The sequence below is a fragment of the Aquarana catesbeiana genome, linkage group LG05, assembly GCF_042186555.1.
Source record: "Aquarana catesbeiana isolate 2022-GZ linkage group LG05, ASM4218655v1, whole genome shotgun sequence".
In the NCBI taxonomy this organism is placed as follows: Eukaryota; Metazoa; Chordata; class Amphibia; order Anura; family Ranidae; genus Aquarana; species Aquarana catesbeiana.
The window spans coordinates 410,036,427-410,060,493 of NC_133328.1; the positions used below are offsets into that span (position 1 = coordinate 410,036,427).

At 43.4% G+C, this 24,067-nt stretch overlaps 1 protein-coding gene across 2 annotated transcripts in view; it reads right to left on the reverse strand.

The window, feature by feature from the left end:
- The window catches only part of GPLD1 (glycosylphosphatidylinositol specific phospholipase D1), a 96,253-nt gene extending 79,919 nt beyond the window's left edge, over positions 1-16,334 (reverse strand). For both annotated transcript variants that reach the window (XM_073631153.1, XM_073631152.1), the window contains exons 1-5: positions 16,180-16,334; positions 14,489-14,544; positions 11,565-11,643; positions 3,254-3,351; positions 3,039-3,149 (exon numbers count right to left, since the gene is read on the reverse strand). In XM_073631153.1, coding sequence (XP_073487254.1) covers positions 3,039-3,149; positions 3,254-3,351; positions 11,565-11,643; positions 14,489-14,544; positions 16,180-16,270 — 435 coding nt within the window. In that variant the 5' untranslated portion in view covers positions 16,271-16,334. The remainder of the gene's footprint in view (positions 1-3,038; positions 3,150-3,253; positions 3,352-11,564; positions 11,644-14,488; positions 14,545-16,179) is intronic.
- Positions 16,335-24,067: the final 7,733 nt, after the last annotated feature.

Genomic DNA, 24,067 nt, shown 5'->3' on the forward strand with positions numbered 1-24,067 from the left:
CCCCTCACATCAGGAGTCCCGGCGGAGCCCCCCTCACATCAGGTGCCCCTGGCGGAGCCCCCCTCACATCAGGTGCCCCCGGCGGAGCCCCCCTCACATCAGGTGTCCCTGGTAGAGCCCCCCCTCACATCAGGAGTCCCCAGCGGAGCCCCCCCTCACATCAGGTGTCCCCAGTGGAGCCCCCCCTCACATCAGGTGTCCCCAGTGGAGCCCCCCCTCACATCAGGTGTCCCCAGTGGAGCCCCCCTCACATTAGGTGTCCCCAGTGGAGCCCCCCTCACATTAGGTGTCCCCAGTGGAGCCCCCCTCGCATCAGGTGTCCCCGGCGGAGCCCCCCTTGCATCAGGTGTCCCCAGTGGAGCCCCCTTACATCAGATTCCCAGAGCGGTGCGCCCCCCCACCTCAGAGGTATCTGCCGGCCGCATGGCTAGAACCCCCGCCCCTTTCCATAACAGACTGGCAGCGGGGCCAGGCGAGGCAAAGCGGGGCGGAGGGTGGGCGGCGACGCAGGACTGGCAGCGGGGCGGGGGGTAGGTGGGGCGAGGCGGGGCGGAGGGTGGGCGGCGACGCAGGAGCTCCGTCTAGCCCCCCCCCAGCCGTCTTCCTGATCTTCGTTAAAATGGCGGCCGGCGGAGACATCGTCTCCGCGGGCTGCTGACCTCTAGTGGCAGTGGCGGCGAAAATCATGAAGAACCGGATTTCTCGGGACATTTACCGGGACACCACAAATTCGGAAATGGCGTCTAAGTCCCGGGAATGTCCCGGGAAATCCGGGACAGTTGGCAACTATGCCCTAGGGTTCTTCCTGAGGTTGTTATGGGTTCTTTGAGCTGTGATTGATTGGCCATTCATGTGCTGGTGCATGCATAGTTCTGGCTCCAGCACCACTTGGCAGAGCCTGCAGCATGACACAAATGATCTTTTTAGCTGCCTGTGACATTCTGATTGCAACTGTAATGAGGATATTCTTTCCGCTGATCACCAATGTAATCGTCATTTTTTCCCTGATCTCCATTGATTTGGTTTTAGCAGGGGTTCCTCAAGACTTGAAGACCTGCGATCGCCTAGTACAGAGGCAGAACAGGCATCTGCCTTTGCAAACAAGGTGAATCCCCATTCTGACAGGGGACATGTCAGAGATCTTCTGTACCCAGTGATCAGGAACAGTGATCGCTGTCATGTCCCAATGAGCCTATCCCCCCTACAGTTAGAACACACGTTACAAGTTAACCCCTTGATCGCCCCCTAGTGTTAACCCCTTCCCTGCCAGTGTCATTTTTAGGTTGATCAGTGCCTTTTTATAGCACTGATCAATGTAACAATGTCACTGGTCCCCAAAAAGTGTCATTTGGGGTCAGAGTTGTCCGCCACAATGTCGCAGTCCCACTAAAAATTGCAGATCGCCGCCATTACTAGTAAAATCAAATAAAAAAAATAAGTCTCTAAATCTATCCCATAGTTTGTAGACGCGATAACTTTTGCGCAAACCAATCAATATACGCCTAATGCGATTTTTTTTTTTTACCAAAAATATGTAGAAGAATATATATCAGCCTAAACTGATGAATAAATGTGTCTTTTTATTTTTTAAATTTTGTTTGGGTACAACGTCGCACGACTGCACAATTGTCAGTTCAAGCGATGCAGTGCCGTATCACAAAAAATGGCCTGGTCATTAAGAGGCAAATCCTTCCAGGGCTGAAGTGGTTAAGGGTTCCTCTGGGGTTAACAGGTTGAGAAAGGTTTTACAATGATGTACAGAATATAGCTAACAGCATTTGGATAGACCCAAAAACATTAGGGAAAATGAAATTTTTATGTTAGATAGGACACCAACTAGCTGGCTTCCCTTCAGACACTGGAGCATATAGTCCTTAGAACAGGGGCGTAGGTACAGGGGTCGCAGGGGTCACCGTTGCGACCCAGGCCCCACGGTCAACTGTAAAACTGGATAGGGGGGCGGCGGCATGTAGAGGATCCGATCCCTCCATGTAGCCGCTGAATGCTCGCTTCACCTCCTCTCCCTCCCGCCCGCAGACATTCATCGGGCTCCTCCACATGCCACTCCCACTGCCTCTCTATCCCTGTCCTACTGGTCCCTGTGTGTCCCCCTCTTCCCACCTCCCGCCAGTTGCTGCGGGGAATCTGTCAGGATAGAGAGCAGGGAAGGAGCCGGCCCCTTCCTTGTCACCATAAATCAAAAAAGTATAGCATGTGATACTGTTTGTTAAAAAACACAGGCTGCTTACATAAACTGTGCCCACTCCAGCACTGGAAATGTCTGGCTATTACAATACTGGGGATCACCACTGCTCCGCTCAAGCCCTGGAGCCAGTGTGTGTTCCACCTGCTGGAAGCTTGGGACCAGAAGTGATGTGACCAGAAATTACACCTCAATGTACGTTTCGTCAAATAACATCATCAGGAAGCCGTGTTGATGTTCTAAAGCCTTTTTTAATAAACAGTATCGCACTATATATATATTTTTTTGATTTATGGTGGCATGGCGGAGTGGAGGAGTCAAGTATTGGATCTATGACAATTGTGCTATATCTGTGAGGAGCCACAAACAATCCCAGAATACAAGTGTGTATTGACCTTCTTCTTTGGTCATGATAGTCTGGTGAGTGACATTCCATCAGAACACATCGGGTGTAATGATATTTCACATTGAAGAATCAAGAATATTTGTCTATAAGGGCACAATGAACTTTATTTGAAGCACTTCAACACTTACTGCACTTGGTGTTTTGCATCCACTTTTTTTTTTTTTGTTTTTCACAGTTTAATATCACTTAGGACTGTATACTTATTTAAGTATAGCACCTCTTCACTCAATTTTCACTTAGTGTTTTATACACATTTGGGGTAGCAGCTTTACAACGTTATTTAGTTTATCTATTAACTCCATAGACATATGTGTTAATCGGTGCAAGGTTTATTTTTCATCTAAACAAGGCTCTTTGCACGGGCGTATGCTTACGTACGTCCATGTAAAACGAGGACTTGCAGGATAAATTAGTTCAGTAAATACTCACTGCTGCCATTGCTCTGAGGAATCCTTGATCAATGTGTAGGCTGTGCCAACTCACATCACTTACTTGATGGGAAGCTATTCCGAACAGGAAGGCCACCAGTTTCTGAGCTCTCTGGAACATGCAGAACAAATCAAAGGTCTTGTAACATGTGTGAATGTTATCAGATATTTAATATCACTCATCACTTTTCTCTATTACCATGAAAGTAACTGTACCTTGTCCCATGGCAGTGGATATGTTCTTCTAATATAATTAATGCTGGTTTTCAAAAAAGGTGTCCAGTGGGAATCTTCTGATACATAGTGATATTTTCCTGTAGAAAGCAAATTAAACATTATTTGCCTCTTCTTATAAAGAATAATTCTGCAAATAAGTATTTATCTAAGGCAGTATTCTTCAAACTTTTTCAGTCACTGCGCTCTTTGTATAAAAATCTACAAAATCTTGAGATACCTCAGGTAAATAAGTACCCGGTCACACCGTGCAACTTGTCATGCGATTTGACAGGTCCAAGTCGCACCCTATTGTCGGCAATAGAGCTGTTCCAATCGGTGCAATGCCAAATTTGCGGTGCCGCACCAATTTGAAAAAGAAGTTCCTGCACTATTTTTGCCGATTTCAGGTGCGACTTGCATAGACATCTGTGCATGAAATCGCAAAGATGTCAGCCAAGTCGCACTGACAAGCAGCTTTGAAACCTTGTGATTTCAAGTGAAGTTGCACGATTTCAAGGTCGGATTTCCTGTGACCGGGGGCTTATACCTTGTTTTTTTTTTTCAGGATAAACTGGGCCTCTATTTTATTTTTGGGTTAAAGTGTATGTAAACCCGATTCATGAAATTTGAGCTGGGCTGTAGTGTTTTCTTATCTCTCTCCAAAGCACTAATAGGGCGTACACACGGTCAGACTTTGTTCGGACATTCCGACAACAAAATCCTAGGATTTTTTCCGACGGATGTTGGCTCAAACTTGTTTTGCCTACACACGGTCACACAAAGTTGTCAGAATTTCCAATCGTCAACCACGCGGTCATGTACACCACGTACGACGAGACTAGAAAAGGCCGGTTCAGAACCAAGCGCGGCAGCCTTTGGGCTCCTTTTGCTAATCTCGTGTTAGTAAAAGTTTGGTGAGAGACGATTCGCGCTTTTTCAGACTCGTGGCTTTCAGATCGTTTTCTGCCGTTCAGTTTGTGCTTGTGTGTTTGTATCTGCTCTTCAGTGCATGCAAGCAAGTTCCGCGTGACTTTAGGTAGTCATTGTATTCTTTTTCGTTCGTTACTGGTTTTCAGGTCGCTCTTCACAGGCCTTGCTGTTCTTCAGTGCGTTCTGTTACTTCGTTCTGAGCAGCCGACCGTTTTCTAGCCATGTTTTGTATGCGTACTCCTCGTACAGTTCGTGCTGTGTGGGGGCTTGGTGTTGGGGTCCTGACCTTGACACAAGTCCAGTCCATGAGCAGGGTGGGGAGGAGTTCATGGACCAAGAATTGGTTGCTTCAGCGTGACCAGTTCTCTCATATGCCTTTGCTCCGTGAGATCCGTGAGAATAATCCTGATGATTTCAGGAACTTTCTCCGGATGACGGACCCCCTATATCAGCAGGCAGGATACCTGCATGAGGCAAGCCATCACTCCGGAGCGGAGGTTGGTCGCTACCTTGCGGTATTTGGCCACAGGGAGAAGTCTGCAGGACTTGAAGTTCTCGACAGGCATCTCCCCCCAGGCTCTTCTTTGTGGACATTTACTGCTTGTGTTTGTTTGAGCTGACCCTGACAGAAATGTGTTGAGTGCAGAAAATGTCGTGATTGTGTAACCTTATACAAAGCACTGTTGGCTGTTATTTACTAAATGCAAAGACACTTTTCACTACAAGTGCACTTGCAACTGCACTGAAACAGCACTTGTAGTGCAAAGAGGATTTGCCCTTAGGAAATTACCCCCATTTTCTCATAAAACAACAATTACATCACCCCAAAAGTGTTGTAGCGTTGAGACAATAATCCACACATTCTTGATGAACAATCTTTTTAATACCTGCACAATCACATGTGCATTTACCAAAGGTTTTTCTGACAAACCAACATGTTTGTTGTATAACAATTTTTGTGGTGTCATTATCTAAAATCAAAATGTGCATTTTATAGAAAACAGGCCTGTGTAAAACCCACAAGAAAGACACAAATCTTGATCTTACAAAGTTCACATTTGGTAGAACTGGAAGGCAATATCAGACATGAGTATTTAGGAACTGTGTTTGATATTGCGTTCAGATGGGGGGAAATCACCCCAGGAAAAGCCAAATTTGGAAGATGCACATACATTTCCCAATGTCAACATGTGCTATCTGCCATCACGGGGGATGAAGGGACGTGTTTTGGGGGAGAAAGCCCTTCCTCACCGCTACTTTATAATTGAGGAAGGGGTTGCACCCCCAAAACGCGTCCATTGATCTCCCGTGATGGCAGATAGCACATGTTGGCACACTGTGTGCATCCTACAAATTTGACTTTGGGAAAAATCACAAAAACATTTAGCACATTGTAGCACACAAAAGAAGAAAGTGATTTGGAGGGGCTTTAAACTCGCCCCAAAACATCAATTATGTTTTTATATTTTGGAATAACATCATTGATGTTTTGCTTGATGTTTTCCAATTGTAAATTACACCCCATGATCTCCCCCCGATCAGGATCTGGGCACTTTCGGATGTGAAAGGATCTTCATCCACAACCTCACGATCACCTAAAAAGAGAGGAACCCCAAAATAAATTAGGTTTGCAAAAAAATGCCGCCATCCATCTCTTACGTGAGCCTGTGGTTGCAGACACTCACCTGTCGTGGTGACTAGTTCCACCACGTCTTCATCCTCCTGCTCATCTTGTGTTGTTGGGATTTCCCCTTCTTCCGGGGGTGGGGGGGGCTCTGGTCTCCTGGGATGAGGGGTGTCCTCCGAGTCTTTTCTCCCCTATGTAAAACAAAAATGGTATAATTAGCACACAGATATTTGATGGCAGAACTATAAAGATGAAACATTGCTTGGAAGTGGGGTACAATGATCTATTTTAGCCGAGTTCCAAGATGTAGCTTTTTTAGTGTCCTTTGTCAAGCTGCAATACTTTACCTGTTTGGTACAAGCTTCACAGATGTATCCCCCCCTATAGTATACACTGGAGCACCTGTGTGGCCCCCTAATAAAAAGGGTGTTCTGGGGTCCCACACTAGTGCTCCAGTGTCCAGATGTGAAAACAGCTGCTCAGTGTCCTCTCCTTACACACAATCTAGTTTGCATTTCATTCTAGTAACAAACCCATCTACACAACCCAATTCTTTGAAGCCAAGTATAGGGCGTCAAAATGGTGGCCAAATGCATATGGCCTAAACAATGGTATTTTATCGTCCGAAATAAAAATGTGTGATCCGAACGAATAATGTGCCCATGAACATGAAAGTTGCCATTTTAAACTGTACAACAGTTCCTAAAAGCACATGGAGCAGCACGAACGTAATAAACACAAAAAGAATAGGAACACAGCACAACTACTTACTTTTTTGCAGCACTCTCCGGATCTTTCTGTACTGCTCATGTTCTCGTAATTTCAGGTCCGACCACCGCTTCCTGAGCTGATCTTTCGATCATCGTACCCTGAATTTCCGGTGCAGACTCCTGACCACTTTCGCCATGATCTTGGCCTTTCGGACATTGGGGTTGGGGTAAGGCCCATACTTTCCATCATAGTCGGCCTTCTTCAGGATGTCCACCATTTCCAACATCTCCCCAAAGGACATATTTGAGTCCTTTAATCTCCTTCTGGATCGGGGCGTTTCAGGCTCCGGCCTTTCCTCCCCCTCCTCCTCGTTGCTACAATTAGCACGATCCTGCTGTCTATCCGCCATGTGCTCTTCCCCCACTGCGCCGAACGAAAAGGGGCGGGGAATAGACTAGAAAGAACGTCAGGGGCGGGCGGAGTTATACGCATGCGCAGTGTGTATAAATCGTAACGCGCGCGTCTTACGTACGATCTGTGAGTGGAGGAAGGAGCATCGGAGACGCCGATCGTGCTAACGAAGGTAGGATCTAAACTTGGGCCTATACTGCTTCGAAATGGAAGCCTATATTGTAACAAGATTAGGGGAGTTTGGCCTGACATTAGGGTTTGTCTTGTGTTGTGTCTTGCAGAGAAAATGGATGGGTTCAACGACCACAATTTCCTGCCCCTGTTCATTGACAAGTACAGGGAGCTGCCCTGTCTGTGGCAAGTGAGACACCCCCACTATAACCATAAACAAAAGAGGCAGGTAGCGTTGGAGAAACTGCTGGAGTTGGTGAAGCCGGTGGTCCCCACAGCAACCATCCCTTATTTAAAAGCTAAAATTGGTGGCCTGAGGAGCACTTATCTTAGGGAGCGCAAGAAGGTCACAGATTCCCAGAGATCCGGAGCTGCAGCAGATGACATTTATGTCCCCAGGCTGTGGTACTACGAGAGACTACGATTTCTGTCAGACCACACTGAAGTCAGGGAATCCCTCTCCACTCTTCCTTCCACGTTTCCTTCCACCCCAGCTGAGGCTTCCGATGTCCAACCCGGGCCTTCCAGCCAGGAAGAAGTGGAGGAGCCCAGCTGGAGTCAGGTATAGCATTCTTCTACAGATTTCTGGGCAATAAATAAATGATGTTTACTAGATGTTATTATTGATCACTAATTGCTGATTAAAAAAAGTGTTTTACATATCAATAGACAGTAGTGGGCACCCAAAATTGGGACAAGAATGCAAAATGCTGGGCTCAGAAGGATAGTCTGTTATATTTGTTAACATTGAATTTGCAGCAGTCAGGAGGTGAAAATTGTGTGTGATTGATGTAAAAAATACTAAAACTATGTCCCTTTTTCATACACAGGAAGACCTCAGCCAGGAGGAGGCTGTGGAATGTGGCAATCAGGAGGAGGCGGGGATTAGTGGCAGTCAGGAGGAGGCGGGGATTAGTGTCAGCCAGGAGGAGGCGGGGCTAAGTGTCAGCCAAGAGAAGCCTGGGACAAGTCGCAGCCTGACTGAGTCTCAGGTTCCTCCCCTCCGCCTGCCATACAAAAGGGCCAGGAAGGCCACTCCCAGTCCTGTGCAGGATTCAGCATACAGGCTGATCCAGGAGGCTTCGGCGTCCCTCAGAGCCTTCCCCAGTCCTGCAGAGGCCTTTGCCTGCATGGCTGCCACCAAATTGCAGGGCATGCAGGAGGGCCAACGCAGGATCTCTGAGGACCTGATTTATAAAGTCCTACGTAAGGGGTTGAGTGTGGAACTGACACCCAAGACGGATGTCATTGAGATCGACGATCCTCCTCCTCCTCCTGCTGCCACAACTCCACCACCACAGCCAAAGCCTGTAAGGAAGCGTGGAAGGAAGACCAAAGAGTGATTGCCCTGGGTTCAGTCTGGTCTGACAGAAGATGCAGTCTCTCGTATGACCACAGCCTGGGGACATAGATGTCATCTGCTGCTTTCAGGATCTCTGGGACTTCTGGACCAGACTGCCCTCCCTTAGATAAGGACTCCTCAGGCCACCAATTTTGCTTTTAAATAATTGATGTCTGCCCTGGGGGTCCAAGGCTTCGCCCACTTCTGCAGTTTCTCCAGCGTTGCCTCCCTCTTTGTTTTTTTATAGTTGTGTCCCCTTAATAAAATTTTTTTAGGTAAATTCTCTCACATCTCTCCTGTGTGTGTGTGTTTTCATCCAAAAAGGACAGTTTGTTGGTGACGATTCAGGTACATTTCTAACATAAAATGTGAAATTAACAAGGGACAACAACACCAAACAATCTCCTACAGATTAAATAGAACAACATATCAATGGTGTTGTGGGAACAAAAAACACACAAACATTTTCGGGAGTACTAATCAAAATCACCAAAAAAAAAAAAAAAAGAGAAACACAAAAAAAGATTCTACATTAAAGGCAAAAAAAAAAAAAGATACAAAAATATGTTGTCAGATGTGAGAAATCAAAATATATTGAGGGAATCCCGATAAATAGTAACGAAAGAAGTTTGTGAGAAGTGTGTGTGAATATGAGCAGCAAAACTACTTAATTCTTGTCTCATTATAAAGAAGAAGAGAGTGCGCTGTATTAAACCATTTTGAACATTGCAGCGTGACGAAAGTGCTGTATCCATTGCGAACGCTAAGTTTACCAGAACGAGCTGTCCCGTCTCGGAATTTCTTCTGAGCATGCGTGGCACTTTGTGCGTCGGAACAGGCCACACACGGTCGGAATTGACGCGATCGGATTTTGTTGTCCGAAAATTTTATCTCCTGCTGTCCAACTTTGTGTGTCGGAAAATCTGATGGAAAATGTCCGATGGCGCCCACACACGGTCGGAATTTCCGACAACACGCTCCGATCGGACATTGTCCATCGGAAAATCCGACCGTGTGTACGGGGCATAAGTCCTGTGGCTTTCTCCTGCTTAGTAGCTCTGTTATCAGCCTGATAACTTCTGACAAGTTCTCAGAGACGGGAGATAAAAGCAGCCTGAAATTTGTGTTGTGGGAGGTTGCTATAAATAGATTAGCAGAGAGCTCTGCACACTACTTCCTTCTTTTGCCAATGTGTGTGTGTGTGGGGGGGGGGGGGTGCCTTTCCTCCAATCAGCTGTCTTGACTGCCAATAATCCACTCCCAGTGCTGAACAGGAAGAGAAAATCTGTAACACAGTGTGCACTTTTTAAAGAATATATAAAGCTGAAGACAGCAGATATAAAAGTAAAACTTATGTAGGGAGATTTGTTTCATCTCTGTGTATCATCTGAGGCTGTTCACTTCACTGGGTATATGTGAGGGTTTACATCCACTTTAAATGTAAATGGATTTCTTTCTTTTTTTTTTAATATCAAAAGAAAAGTGGTCCAAAATAGTAAAATACTTTTTAAACTTTAGCTGTATATTTGTATGCCATGACCTTGACCTTGGACTTAATTTATGCTCTAACAAGTGTAGGAGCATAAGCGTTTATAGGCACAAGTGCAGATTTTGGGATTCTGTGTTATGGATCTGAATGCAGAGCATGTTTACACACCTGTGTAAATGGCTCCATTGAAAACAATGCAGATGTTTTCAGATCTGTAATGAAAAAACACTTGCATTTCTGCGTTTGTATACAGCTGTGTGGCTGTATGGCCCTGTAATCTATTATTCATTAAATCATTTATAAATGCATTGCTCCCAACTGTCCCTGATTTTGAGGGACTGTCCCTGATTTGTAACAAAGTCTCTGTCCCTCTTTCCTCCTCATCTGTCCCTCATTTTGGTCTCATCTATATAGTTGTATATAAAGTGCACTACTTATCTTTCAAAAAGTGTTTCCCAGTGCTTAAACTTTCATCCAAAGTGCTGCATTTGTAAATTTTGAAAGCCAGTAAAAAGGAATAGTAGGGGTAAAAAAGCACTATTGGGTTTAACTAATCATTTTTATTTTTAAAAATAATTCTCCCTTAAGGGGGCATGACAGGGGGTGTGTCCTATGCCTACATACTTTTGCTATTAGGTGTCCCTCGTTCCCATCTCAAAAAGTTGGGAGGTATGCTAAATGTGATCTTCTGCCTCCTTGTTCTGTCCTCTGTGATCTACCAAACCTCTCCTTTTTTTCCCTCTCCTCACTTCTGTTTGACACAAACAGTGCAGGTTAGTTGCAGTTATGTGCACTGCTCTAGGCATGCTACAAATCCCGTAGTCCATCTCAAGAGTGAGCAAGAGAGGGTGGCTAATGCCCTGTACACACGACCGGTTTTGCCATCGGAATAAACTCTGAAGGTTTTTCCAACGGCGTTCTGACAGAATTCCACACAAGTTGTCTTGCATACACACAGTCACACCCAATTCCGACCGTCCAGAACGAGGTGACGTACAACACGTACGACGGGACTAAAAAACGGAAGTTCAATAGCCAGTAGACAATAGCTTCCGTCTCGTACTTGCTTCAGAGCATGCGTTGTTTTTGGTGCGTCGGAACAGCATGCAGACGAGCGTTTTTTCTGATTTTTTGTTCCGTCGGAAAAATATAAAACATGTTCTCTATCTAAGTCCGTCTGAATTTTCGACAGAAAAAGTCCGATGGGGCATACACACGGTCGGAATATACGATGAAAAGCTCTCATCGGACTCTTTCTGACGGAAATTCCGCTTGTGTGTACACGGCATTGGTTCCATGGTAATTGGGACCATGGAGAATGAATGTAGCCACCTTCTAATAGGAAGTTGGATCACAGCAGCAAAAAAATTAGTTTGGAGATTTGCAGGAGGCTGAGAGCAATAGAAGGGACTTTTATCTTAAAAATATATACTGTACTTTAATAGTATTTTCTTTTTTTAAACCAGAGTTTAGTGTCACTTTATTATTTATTATAACTCAGCTACAGTTAAAACCTATTATTTTAGTGTTGCAATAGAGTGGAAAAGGCTTAGAACCTCTCTATTTTTCATTGCTGTGTATGAACCCATTGGGGATGTATTGGTCAGTCTTTAGGGGTTGCTCCATTTACCTTGCATGCAGATGCCCTGGTAAAAGGCATCAGGGTATACACTACCAGCCTGGTATGCATCAAGATGGTTCTGAAGCAGCTGGTAATAGGATAGATGCACAGAGAATTAAACACAGTATTAGTAATCATTTGCATTAAGCAGTATGAAGTCTTTCTAAAAGGTGTAATGCATTCTGTTAGACTATTTTTATTATTTTTTACATACAGTACTTCTATTTTGCATGTTTGCTGCCACTGGTCTTCGTACAGTATGGTCACAATGCCCCTGATCAATTCAATCCCCATTCATAAATAGCCATAGCCCCTCCATTACATCCAACCACAGCAAGTAACAGTGCCCAAATCTCTCTAAATCTCCCATCACAGCCTCCACATCTCCCCAAGCCTTAGAACATTCAGCCACAACATAGGTCAAGATGCTCCTCTATTCCTCCCCACATATATCTTGCAGAGCTGTCTACAGTTCAGCATTTAATTTCTTCTGCAATTTAACTGATATGTGGAGAGAGCAATTAGAGGTGTGTAAGGGCTCATTAACACCAAGTGTATTGGACTGCTTTGGGCAGTATTGCTCAAGCCAAGCCCAGAACACTAACAACAAGAAACAAAATATTGTTTTCAATGTGCCCAGTTCACACTAACATGCTGCGTTGGTGTGCAATTGGTGAGAATAGGATATGCCACATTTAAAAGCAGGACAACGCATTACAACGTGTCAAATGCACTGCAATGCTAATAGAAAATAAAGTACTTTGGTTCATGCTGAGAAAAAATAAAAAATTGCGTTTAGGAGAGGCAATATTGACCACAAAAATGCTGAATGTCGTTAAACGCACATAAACACGCACAAACTCACCTAAATTCTAGACATGTTTAGCACTTCAGCGTTTATTTATTTCAATGGACAGAATAAATTAAAATCCTGGCCAATGAAATAAACGCCAAACTCCGTTAAACTCTGCTAAACTCACCTAAACTGTTGTGAAAACTGCAGCTTAGGTGAGTTTATAACGCAGATTTTCTCCTGTCAGGAAAAACAGCATTTACAAGAAACTAGTATGCATGAGGCCTTATCTAAAATCTAAGGCCTGATTCATACTTGCGACTAGCAGCAGACTACAAATTTCTAATGCCGCGTACACACGGTCGGACTTTTCGTCTACAAAAGTCCGACAGCCTGTCCGACATACTTCCGACGTACCTTCGGCAGACTTGCGGCAGACTTTCTTACGAACGGACTTGCCTACACACGACCACACAAAAGTCCGACGGATTCGTACGTGATGACGTACACCGGACTAAAATAAGGAAGTTCATAGCCAGTAGCCAATAGCTGCCCTAGCATGGGTTTTTGTCCGTCGGACTAGCACACAGACGAGCGGATTTCGGGGTCCGTCGTACTTACGACGTAAAGATTTGAAGCATGTTTCAAATCTAAAGTCCGTCGGATTTGAGGCTAAAAAAGTCAGTTGAAAGTCCGGAGAAGCCCACACACGATCGGATTACCAACCAGCTTTAGTCCGTCAGCGTCCGTTGGACTTTTGTAGACGAAAAGTCCGACCGTGTGTACGCGGCATTAGGGAGACTCATGCAAACAACTGCAGGTGGGAAGCCTAATACAAAGCAATGAAAGGACAGGCAGCGATTACCTGTAGATAATTGGCCCTGGATGCAACCCTTTCTGTCCAGTGTTGATCATCCCCAGATAATCTCTGCATGTCCAGTTACAGACAAACAGCCACAAATTGAGCCTCTCATTGCTTTGTATAGAGTATCCCACCCACATATGTTCACATAAATCCTACTGAAATTCATATTCTTCTCCTAATTGCTAGTATGAATGGTGCCAGTGTACAAAACATGCCCCCCATCCCAGGTAGCAAGCAATTGTGGTGCAAGTTTGAAAATGACTTGCTAAGCTATTGTGAGACTTGGCAGGCCTTACAATTTTCTTGCACAATTGCAGCAAGTCTGCATTGCATGACTTCAGATCAACTTTCTTTGCAAACATCCTGCAAGTCTGCTGCAAGTTCTGGTTCTGTTATGTTGTGCAATAGTCATCCCACCACAGTGGTCACTGTGACTGAATTTTCATGCTGTACACCTGCCAGAGCCCTTGCTGTAGACTCACCACTGCAACTTTGCTCTTGCTAGAGACTTGCCGTGCAAGTTTTCTACAAATTGGAAAAGTGTCAACTAGAACTTGTGCTTCAAGTGCTCTGCAAGTGTACAACTTGCCAGTGAAAATGTGCAGCAAGTTAACAGACTTACAATTCAACACTGCCACAAATTTATGGCAAGTTATCCTTGCTATCTGGGATAAAGCACAACTTTGATGAAAGATTCAGGCATTTTAAAACTGTTCTGTGAAAGGAAGAAAATTACTTCCTTTGCCAGACCATATTTAACTGGCAACAGTCAGGTTTGCACAGCCAAGAAATTTGATATATATATATATATATATATATATATATATATATATATATATATATATATATATATATATATATAGGCTTTCTAAGACAGCCAATGGCTAGTTTGCACAAGCGTTGCTATCTGAACGCTCTTCAGAGAGCATTTGACAGGCGGTGAGGAGGCGTTGTATCACCTTCTCATTGCCTGTTTTAACCACTTGCCGACCGCTGCATGCCGATATACGTCAGCACAATGGCACCGGTGGGCAAATGGGCGTACCTGTATGTCCCCTTTAATTGGCAGGGCTAGCGAGCACGCGCGCGCCGCATACAATGTGACCGTGCCCAAGGGGGGGTCGTCGTAAAACCAGCTCAACAGCATGGTTTTACGACAACCCCTCCCACACACACTGTAGAGCCACAATTCTGTCTCCTGCTGGTAGAATCCAGTTGGTGAATCTGCTGGTACATGTGTAGCTAAATAAATAGATTGCCTACATTTAAATTTACCTCTCTGTAGTTAACTGTTCTTTCATTTTGATTGAAATACTCCAGAGCTCTGTGTGCTGTAAAATCAAATAATGAATGAATAAAATGATCTGAAAATTAGATAATAATTCCACCAGCCACATTTTACCCTGATCAGTTCCACTTCTGAAATGATCTCCCCTCCATAGGGAATTTATACCAAGGGAAACTTACCTCAGGAAAGAATTTCTCAATCTTTTTAACATGTAGTAACCATTGAAATAAATTTTGGGTCTCAGTGAACTCCTGCAAATAATTGCTGTATCTACTACTTGGGTTTCATGCACACTGGGCTTAAAAAAAAAGAAACGGCAGTTTCCTTGGCAGAAAAAAAATGTTTAGGAACGTTTAGCGTTTCTTCTGCCAGTAAGCTCCAATCAAAAACGCGAACCAGAAGGGTTGGTTTTTTTTTCCTACCTCTAAACGCTCAGCTTAAAATATGCCTACAGATAGCTAAAGAGATCACAGGTTTCAGTGGTAACATGTCCAAATTGCTCATTGATCAAGGGACCTTCAGGAACCTCTGGAGGAACCCTGGCGTTCCATGAAGCCCTGGTTGAGAAAGGCTGCTCCAGGATGACTGAACGTTCGCTATCTAAGGTCTGGTTCACACCTATGCAGGTTGCAGTTTGCATATCCCAGGTACATTTTGCGTTTTTTCAATACACGTTTTTGATCCATTGAAGTCTATGGAACCAAAAAAGCAGAACAAAATCCCTGGCCCTTTCCATAAAATGCACAGATGTGAACATGACCCATAGGAAACCATGTTAAATGGACTGTAGTGTGTTTCTGCAAAATTAAAAATACACAGAAAAAATGCATAGGTGTGAACAAGGCCTAAAATTTAGTTTTGGGCCTAAAATTTGAAAATGTAAAAATCAAATCAATTTTTAAACTATTATTTTTTATGTATTAAAAAAAAGCCTGAAAGTTGAAAGTCACGTTGATCATTCTAAATAATGTTACCTTGAAATAGACAGTTCTAACTGCTTACAAGTTTTCAACTTCTTCCGTGAATGTGTTCTCTCCCTGATTTTTTATTTACAGTATATTGTATTAAATATTATTAGAGAGAATGAAATAGGAAATTCAGTAGTTAAGGTGAAACTAAAGTCAGCTGTGTGTCCCTTTTGCCACAAAATGCACATTATGGTGGACTTACCTGCCAATCCGCCCTTCTAGTAATGCAATGGCCATGATCTCCCTCATTGCTCTGTTGCCGTTGCTGGCATCTTCACCCACTCTTGTTACAGGTTCGATGGTTCCCGGTTGGCTGGCCTGGCATAATGTAAGTCCCATGAATGGACGAGGGAGTTAATTTATCCCAACACCAAGATATGTCGAAAATGTATACGGAGCTGTGCATGCACTGTCTCTTCTGCAATATAACCTTACCAGCCAGCAAAGTTTTTTTTTTTTATGGGATTTTAATTTTAAGGCGGGGATCTTGCTGCTAAAGTATGCAAGACCTAATAAGTGCTAGGGCTTGACTCAGCACATTATACTCCATTAATAACTAAAGTATCAGAGGTGTAATGAAACAAAAAAAACAACACAATCTATTCCTAAGTGAGTAATATTTGTGGAAGATTATGTAACTTCTGTTTCCTCGGTATAGTACACCCAGACAGTTTGATTGTCAGACATTAGACAGTCATAATTTCACTTACCTATCTCTATGTGTGTTGAAAGACCACATGGCTCACATTGTTGTAATATAATAAAACAAACTGCCAGAAATGCAAGATATGCAGCCATCATTTTTAAACTGTCAGGTCATATGTTATAATGGGTAAAATGGATTTACACATCTGAACAACCTTTGGAATTTGATGTGGTTACTGCAATGTTGACAGAAAAGTTAAACTGTCACAAAAATTTGTAGGGATAGGTGGGGGTGGGGTGTTAAAATGTAGTGTTACCTACAATAACCCTACATGGTGTTCCTAGACAATTTTGTTACTTTTGATATATCAGGATGATTTAAAAAAAAAAAAAAAACTGTTAACAAAATGAACTGCCATTGTGCAATTTGTTATCATGGTGTGTTTGTTGGTCAAGCTTTATTCACACTTTACTTGACCCTATAGTATGGGAATACACTCTGCAGTGGGTGTTCCTGAGCTACAGCTTGCAACTGAAGTCCCTGAATGCTAAGCAAGCCTAGGGAGCAAAAGTAATGTATTTACAGTATACTGGAAACCCTTTAATGAAGGTATATACTAGGCTTTTTAACCACTTTATGTCCACACGCCATATATAAATGGTGGGGACTTCAAATAATGAAAGCAAACTGGTGGCTGTAGCCGCAATCCAGACACTATGAAGAATTCATCACTTCTGGTTTCAAGTCAATTTTTCATTTGCTGCTTCAGCCAGGTAAGCAGCTAAGTAAGCACAATCTGTGCTTGATTAGCTGCAGTGGAGGGCAGAGGTGCCAGTCTCATAAAGAGAACCTGTTACCTGCCCATGCTATCACATAGGTTAAAAGTTCTAGGGCCATAATTCACACGTATCTCTAAATTGTTAGCTTGTAAAAGCTCTAAAAAACGGTTGTCTCTGGACAACTTTGGATACTGAAATTTTTCGCCATTTCACAGGCACACTCAATTTTAAGGCTTGAGAGGCTTGGTATGTAATTACTCAATGCAACCATGTCTTTTATATGTTACTGAAAAAGTAAGTATTATATTGAGTTTGTGCACTAAAATTCATTTTAGTGTATTCTTTCCTGAAGATATATGCGTTTTAATGCATAGTTGTATAAATATTGCGCAACATAAAAAAACTGCAACATGTATTTCACAGGGTCTCTACTTTCAGAAATGTTACAGTATAATTGTTTGGATGTTTAAAATAATTTTCTAGCAGAATAGTGAAAAAAATAATATGTTATGTGTGTGAAAAATTAGAAAATTGCCCTGGACTTCAAGTGATTCATTTGCAAATTTTAACATTTCACTGCAGTATCCTTAAAGCCCAACTCCATTAAAAAAAATCCACCCTTACCTGGTTCCCAACCAGCCACCACAGTTATACTGCAGCAGGTTGGGTCCTCTGGGTGAGCCGTTGTAGCTGTACGTCGGCCGCTTTAAGAGCACTAGGGGGAGCGCGCGCGCACGCCCGCGGCACGACGATGGAGCCGATGCACGTGCCCGGTGGTCGTGATGTCCGCCGGGCACCCGCGATCGCTCCTGAGAGACACAGAAAAGAGGTCTGTCAATGTAAATAATACAAAAAAAGGTCACTGCCCCCCACCTATAACTGGTCTTCACAGCAAGGAGCACTGGAAGGGCAAACGCATGTCAAAAACCAAAGAATTTCCTAGCTCAACTTACCAACCAGCCTGCGACCAACCGAATTAACCTGCCTAACAGTATGCGTTAAAAACAGGGATTTAGTTGCACACATTTGCAAATACATGCATAAGCTACAGGCCACGGCAAAGCACCCTGTATCCTGCAGACCCTAACTCTAACTTTGAAGAGTCTCCACAGTGGGAGCACATGTATTCTAATGGATACAGATTGCCTTGCTGTGACCTGCAGCTTACGCATGTATTTGCAAATGTGTGCAACTAAACCCCTGTTTTTAATGCATACTGTTAGACAGGTTAATTCTATTGGTCGCAGGCTGGTTGGTAAGTTGAGCTTGGAAATTCTTTGGACTGTCAATGTGAATAGACAGATCTCCATTATGTCAGGGATTGAGGAGACTCATCAGTTATTCCTAATGCTTAGGAACAACGATCTGTCTCCTCCCCCAAGCAGTCCTGTCCCCCCACAGTTAGAAACACTCCCTAGGTAACACATTTAACCCCTTGATCGCCCCCTAGTGTTAACCCCTTCCCTGCCAATGACATTTATACAGTAATCAGTGTTCTTTTTAGCTCCAATCGCTGTATAAATGTCAATGGTCCCAAAAAAGTGTCAAAAAGTGTCCGATCTGTCCGGCGCAATGTCGCAGTCCTGATAAAAAAAAATCGCAGATCCCCGCCATTACTAATTGAAAAAAAAAAATAGTAAAAATGCCATAAATATATCCCCTATTTTGTAGATGCTATAACTTTAGCGCAAACCAATAATTATACGCTTATTGCAATTTTTTTTTACCAAAAATATGTAGTAGAATATAAATTGGTCTAAACTGATGAAGAAATTGTTTTTTTTTTACATTTTGTTGTGGATAGTTATTATAGCAAAAAGTAAAAAATATTGTTTTTTTTTTTAAATTGTCGCTTTTTTTTTTATAGCGCAAAAAGTAAAAACCGCAGAGGTGATCAAATACCACCAAAAGAAAGCTCTGTTTTGGGGGAAAAAGGATATCAATTTTGTTTGGGTACAGTGTCGAACAACCGTGCAATTGCCGTAACGCAAAAAATGGCCTGGTCATTAAGGGGACAAATCTTCCAGGGCTTAAGTGGTTGAAGTGGGTTCCCCCTGCACTGCAAGGGTTAATTGCTTGTTATGTCTAGGGGCAGAGCATTAGGGAGAAAATACCTTATTCCTTACTCCCTCAGGGTTCCTCTAATGCTGCAACTGGTCTCCCGCAGCTTCTCTGCAAGCTTCAGATGGTCCTGGTTGCTCTCCAAACTCCAAAACATACAATACAGCCAGGGCTGGGAAAAGGGGCAAGGGGAGACAGAAGGGACACATACTCCAGGTGAAGCATTAAAATGTGGAGGGGGGCACCAGAAGCATTGCAAGCACCTGGGGAAGCATGTGCCCCACATCTCCCACAGGGTGTCCTGGCGCTATGATTGCCCTACACAGCAGCAGCCGCCATCTCTTTCCGCCAGCTGCCAATTAGTACAGTTATGCTCCATTTACACTTGCTGTACCTCCCAACTTTTTGAGATAAGAACGAGGGACACCAAGTAGCAAAAGCATGTAGGCATGGCCTCTTAACCGCTTGCCGAACAGGCCACCGCCGTTATACGGCAGCAGATCGGCTCTATTGCATGAATTGCTGCACCAGTACGGCAGTTCGTTTAATAGCTATAGATATTTGTTTAATAGATATAGCAGGCGCACAGCACGCGCCCGCAGCATGGTGCCGGAGTCGATGCGCGTGGCTGGCGGCCGCGACTTCCACCGGCCACCCGCGATCTCTCCTCAGAAGCAGCATGGGGATCTGCCAAGGTAAACAAAGCAAATCCTCGTTCTGTGGAGAGTACAGTGAGATTGTCTGTTCCTAGTGATTAAGAACAGCGATCTCTGTGTACTCTCTGTCAGTCCACTCCCCCCCACAGTTAGAAACACCTCCCTAGGACACACTTAACCCATTGATCGCCCCCTAGTGTTAACCTCTTCCCTGCCAGTGTAATTTATGCAGTAATCAGTGCATTTTTATAGCACCGATCGATAAATGTCACTGGTCCCAAAAAAGTGTCAAAAGTGTCCGATCTGTCCGCCGCAATGTCACAGTCCTGCTAAAAATCGCTGATCACCACCATTACACAAAATCTATAGATACAAAATCTATCCCCTATTTTGTAGACGCTATAACTTTTTGTGCAAACCAATCAATATACGCTTATTGCGATTTTTTTTTTTAACCAAAAATATGTAGTAGAATATATATTGGCCTAAACTGATGAAGAAATTGTTTTTTTTTTCCATTTTTGTTTTGGATAGTTATTATAGCAAAAAGTAAAAAATATTGTTTTTTTTAAAAATATTATCGGTCTAATTTTGTTTATAGCGCAAAAAATAAAAACCCCAGAGGTGATCAAATACCACCAAAAGAAAGCTCTATTTGTGGGAAAAAAAAGGACATTAATTGTTTTGGTACAGCGTCGCACCACTGTGCAATTGTCAGTTAAAGCGACACAGTGCCGTATCGCAAAAAATGGCCTGGTCATTAATGGGGTAAATCTTTCCAGGGCTGAAGTGGTTAAAGCAGAATTATATTTAAAAAAAAAAATGAATAGTGAATCCCGCAAGTGCTTTTTTTTACCACTGCTATTCCTTTATACTGGTTTAGAAATTTACAAAAGCAGCAATTGGAAATTGGATGAAAGGTTTAGCACTGGAAACACTTTTTGAAAGATAAAAAGTGCATTTTATATACAACTATATAGATCAGACCAAAATGAGGGACAAATGTGGAGAAAAAATGGACAGAGGGACTTTGTTCCGAATAAGGGACAGTCCCTTGAAATCAGGGACACTGGAGAGCTATGTATATGATGTGTGGCTCTTGGATCTCAGCAGTCTGTAGTGGAAATATTGCTTAGGATAATAGCATTGATGTTATGTAACATATTCCCATTTTCGTATTGTCTTCTGCAACATATCCCCAACCAAAAATGTAGCATGTCTACGATCTCTGACCCTCATTTCCTCTATAATGCCGCGTACACACGAGCGGACTTTACGGCGGACTTTGCCCGGCGGACTGGATTTCGTCGGACAATTCGATGTGTGTGGGCTCCAGCGGACTTTGCTTTCTCAAAAGTTGGACGGACTTAGATTTTAAACTTGTTTAAAATTTATCCGACGGACTCTTCTTTCTAGCGGACAAACCGATCGTCTGTGTGCTAGTCCGACGAACTCAAACTGACGCATGCTCTGAAGCAATTACAAGACGGAAGCGCTCGGTCTGGTAAAACTAGCCTTCGTCTTGAAGCTAGCACATTCCTCTTCTGTCGTCTTTTAATACAGCCTTTTTTTAGGATTGATAATGCGAGAGGAATGAAGTTGTTTTTCTGCTTTATATTCACACAGAGTTCTCACAAACTTCTTTCTTCATGATTTATCCTCCTGCCATGACTAATATAATATTTTGTAACAGCCAGATCTCCATAACTTTGAAATTTTAAAATAGATATTTTATTTTTTTTTTTTTATTTCCGCACTTTAGCTATTTTACAATGTGTGTTAAATGCTAACCACATTTTTGGTGTGTATTTTCAAGTTACCACAATTAACATTCATATTTTGTGTTGTTTTAAAGAACCTTAATGAGGTTGTTGTCCCTTGTTCATTAGACATAGGGGGGTGTATTTAACAAAGGCAAAATCATTTTTCACTCCAATTGGTAATTATACATATAATTCCACATAAAGAGCATTTTGAAGTGTGTTCGCTGTGGATCCGAGGGGCACATGCAAGGAAGCCCAAACCAAAACAATTAATTTTTATTTGACATGATTTTCGGAAAAAATCAGCAGAGCTTCCCCCGAGCTTGTTTTTGACAAAAGGCTTAAATCATTTAAGAATATCAAGTGAAACGTTCACTTGAGAAATTGCACACCAAGTGCACTTGTTGGAAGTGCAGTCGCTGAAAAACTGAGGGGAAGAGCTTAAATTCGGGGAAGCTCTGCTGATTTATTCCTAAAATCATGTAAAATCAAAATAAATTCTTTTTATTTGACAAAAACACACATAGGGGTTGATTTCCTAAAGGTAAAAAGCCTGTGCATTTTGGAAATTGCATTTGCCCTCTGCAAGAGCAGTTGCTCCAAAGCTTTATTAAATGTGAAGCAGCTCTGCTGAGTTCCATCATCCAATCATGTGCAAGCAAAAATCTTTTTTTTTTTCTTTTACTTGCACAGGATTGGGTACTCTTTGCAAAGTCAAGCTTTTAAATAATTTCTGATGCTCTGGAGCAATTGCACTTGCAGAGGGCAACTGCCCTCTGCAAAGTGCACAGACTATTTGCTTTTCTCAAATCAACCCCATAGTCTTTTTGACCTGTACCTGCCTACTCCCAAACAAAATGGCGTTTTTTAATCAAAAGACATAGGCAAGAATGTAAGGTAAACCAAAAAGTATTTATTTTATAAACAAAAAAATTAGGAAGGCAACACTGGACACACTTTTAGAATCTGGGAAGCCTTTCGTCCCCCAGGACACACATCAAGTTTGAGGACAAGAAAATAGGTATCTTGCGACTATAGGGAGCACAGGGAGCACAGTCAGACCAGACAGAAACCAGGCAATCACTTTCGACTCTTCCGTGGAGCCTTCCCTCCACGCTTCTCTGCAGCCTTCCCTCCACGCTTCTCTGCAGCCTTCCTCGGAGGTTGTGCCTCTGGTGGTGTACTTGGGGCAGGAGGAGGAGGAGGAGGAGGAGTAGGAGTGGCTTCATCTGCCAGATATGTGTTAGCAGTAAGCTCCCCTCTCAAGCCCTTCTGGTATGCCTGGAAAAATAGACCCTCACAGAGGAGGCGTTGGCCCTTTTCCAACTCCTGTAATCTGCAGGCTATATAGGTGCCATACGCCTCCTCTACATTGGGAGGTTTACTCAGGATCCGGCTTGCTTCCCGTATGAGCTCTAGGGATTCCTGCTCTGTTGCAGTCATCCTCCTGGGCCTTTTGTGTAGAATGCGGAGGGGAGGTACCTGGCACTCCGTGCGGCTTCTACTTGGCCCAGCCACAGCCTCCTCCTCTCTCCCACTGGGCAAGGCCTCCTCCTCTCTCCCACTGGGCAAGGCCTCCTCCTCTCTCCCACTGGGCAAGGCCTCCTCCTGGCTGAGGTCATCCTGTGTAAAAAAAAAGGGACATAGTTGTAATTTTCTGTTATGCAATCACACACAATTTTCAGCTCCTAACTTTCAAATATAATTACACAAAATAGTAAAGGCTATCTATTTGACCACACCATTATTTCAGATGATCAACAAGATCTGAAGTTACGTATATATTTGGCCACTACTGTCTAGTGATATGTCTACATATTACTCTTTGTGCAGAAGTGATTTTTGATGAAGCACTTTCAAAATGAACACCTTAACATCATTAATAACATTTACACAATCCCAAAATCTTCAAAAAAAGTATACCTGGCTGAAGCTGGCCGCATCCACTTCATCTATGGTGAAAAGGCCCAGTTCATCCTGGGACTCCTCAGCTGGGGTGGAGGTGGATGGAAGGCTGGAGGGAAGAGTGGATGGAAGGCTGGAGGGAAGGCTGGAGGGAAGGGTGGGGGGAAGGGTGGAAAGGGATTGCCTGGCTTCGGTCTGCTCATCCAGGAATCGCAATTTGTGGTAATACCACAACTTGGGTACATAAACTTGGTCAGCTGCTGCCCCGGATCTCAGCGACTCCTGGATTTTCCTGTGTTCCCGCTTATACATATTACGCAAGATACCTATTTTCCTGTCCACAAACTTGAGGTCTGCCTGGGGGAGTCGAGTCTTCACAAACTCTAAAAGTGTGCCCAGTGTTGCCTTCCTAACATCACGATTATAATATTGGGGGTGTTTGACCTCCCAGAGGTTTTTCTTCTGCTCATAGAGATCAATGAAATGGATCAAAAACTCTTCCTCTTTAAAGGGATTCATTATTTCTGCAAGACAAGACACAAGATCAAAACTTAAATGTCAGTCCCAAATCTCAGGATTAGTTTGTGTTGTAATCTAGGGGACACACACAAACACACACACACACACACACACACACACACACACACACACACTTACCTTCGTTTGTGACGCTCGCTACTTCCGCACGGACATACGTAGGCCATCGTACTAGCTTTATATACACTGCGCATGTGTCATGCTCCGCCTGCGTCGCCCGCCCCTGACGTTCGTGAGTACGATTTGGCCCC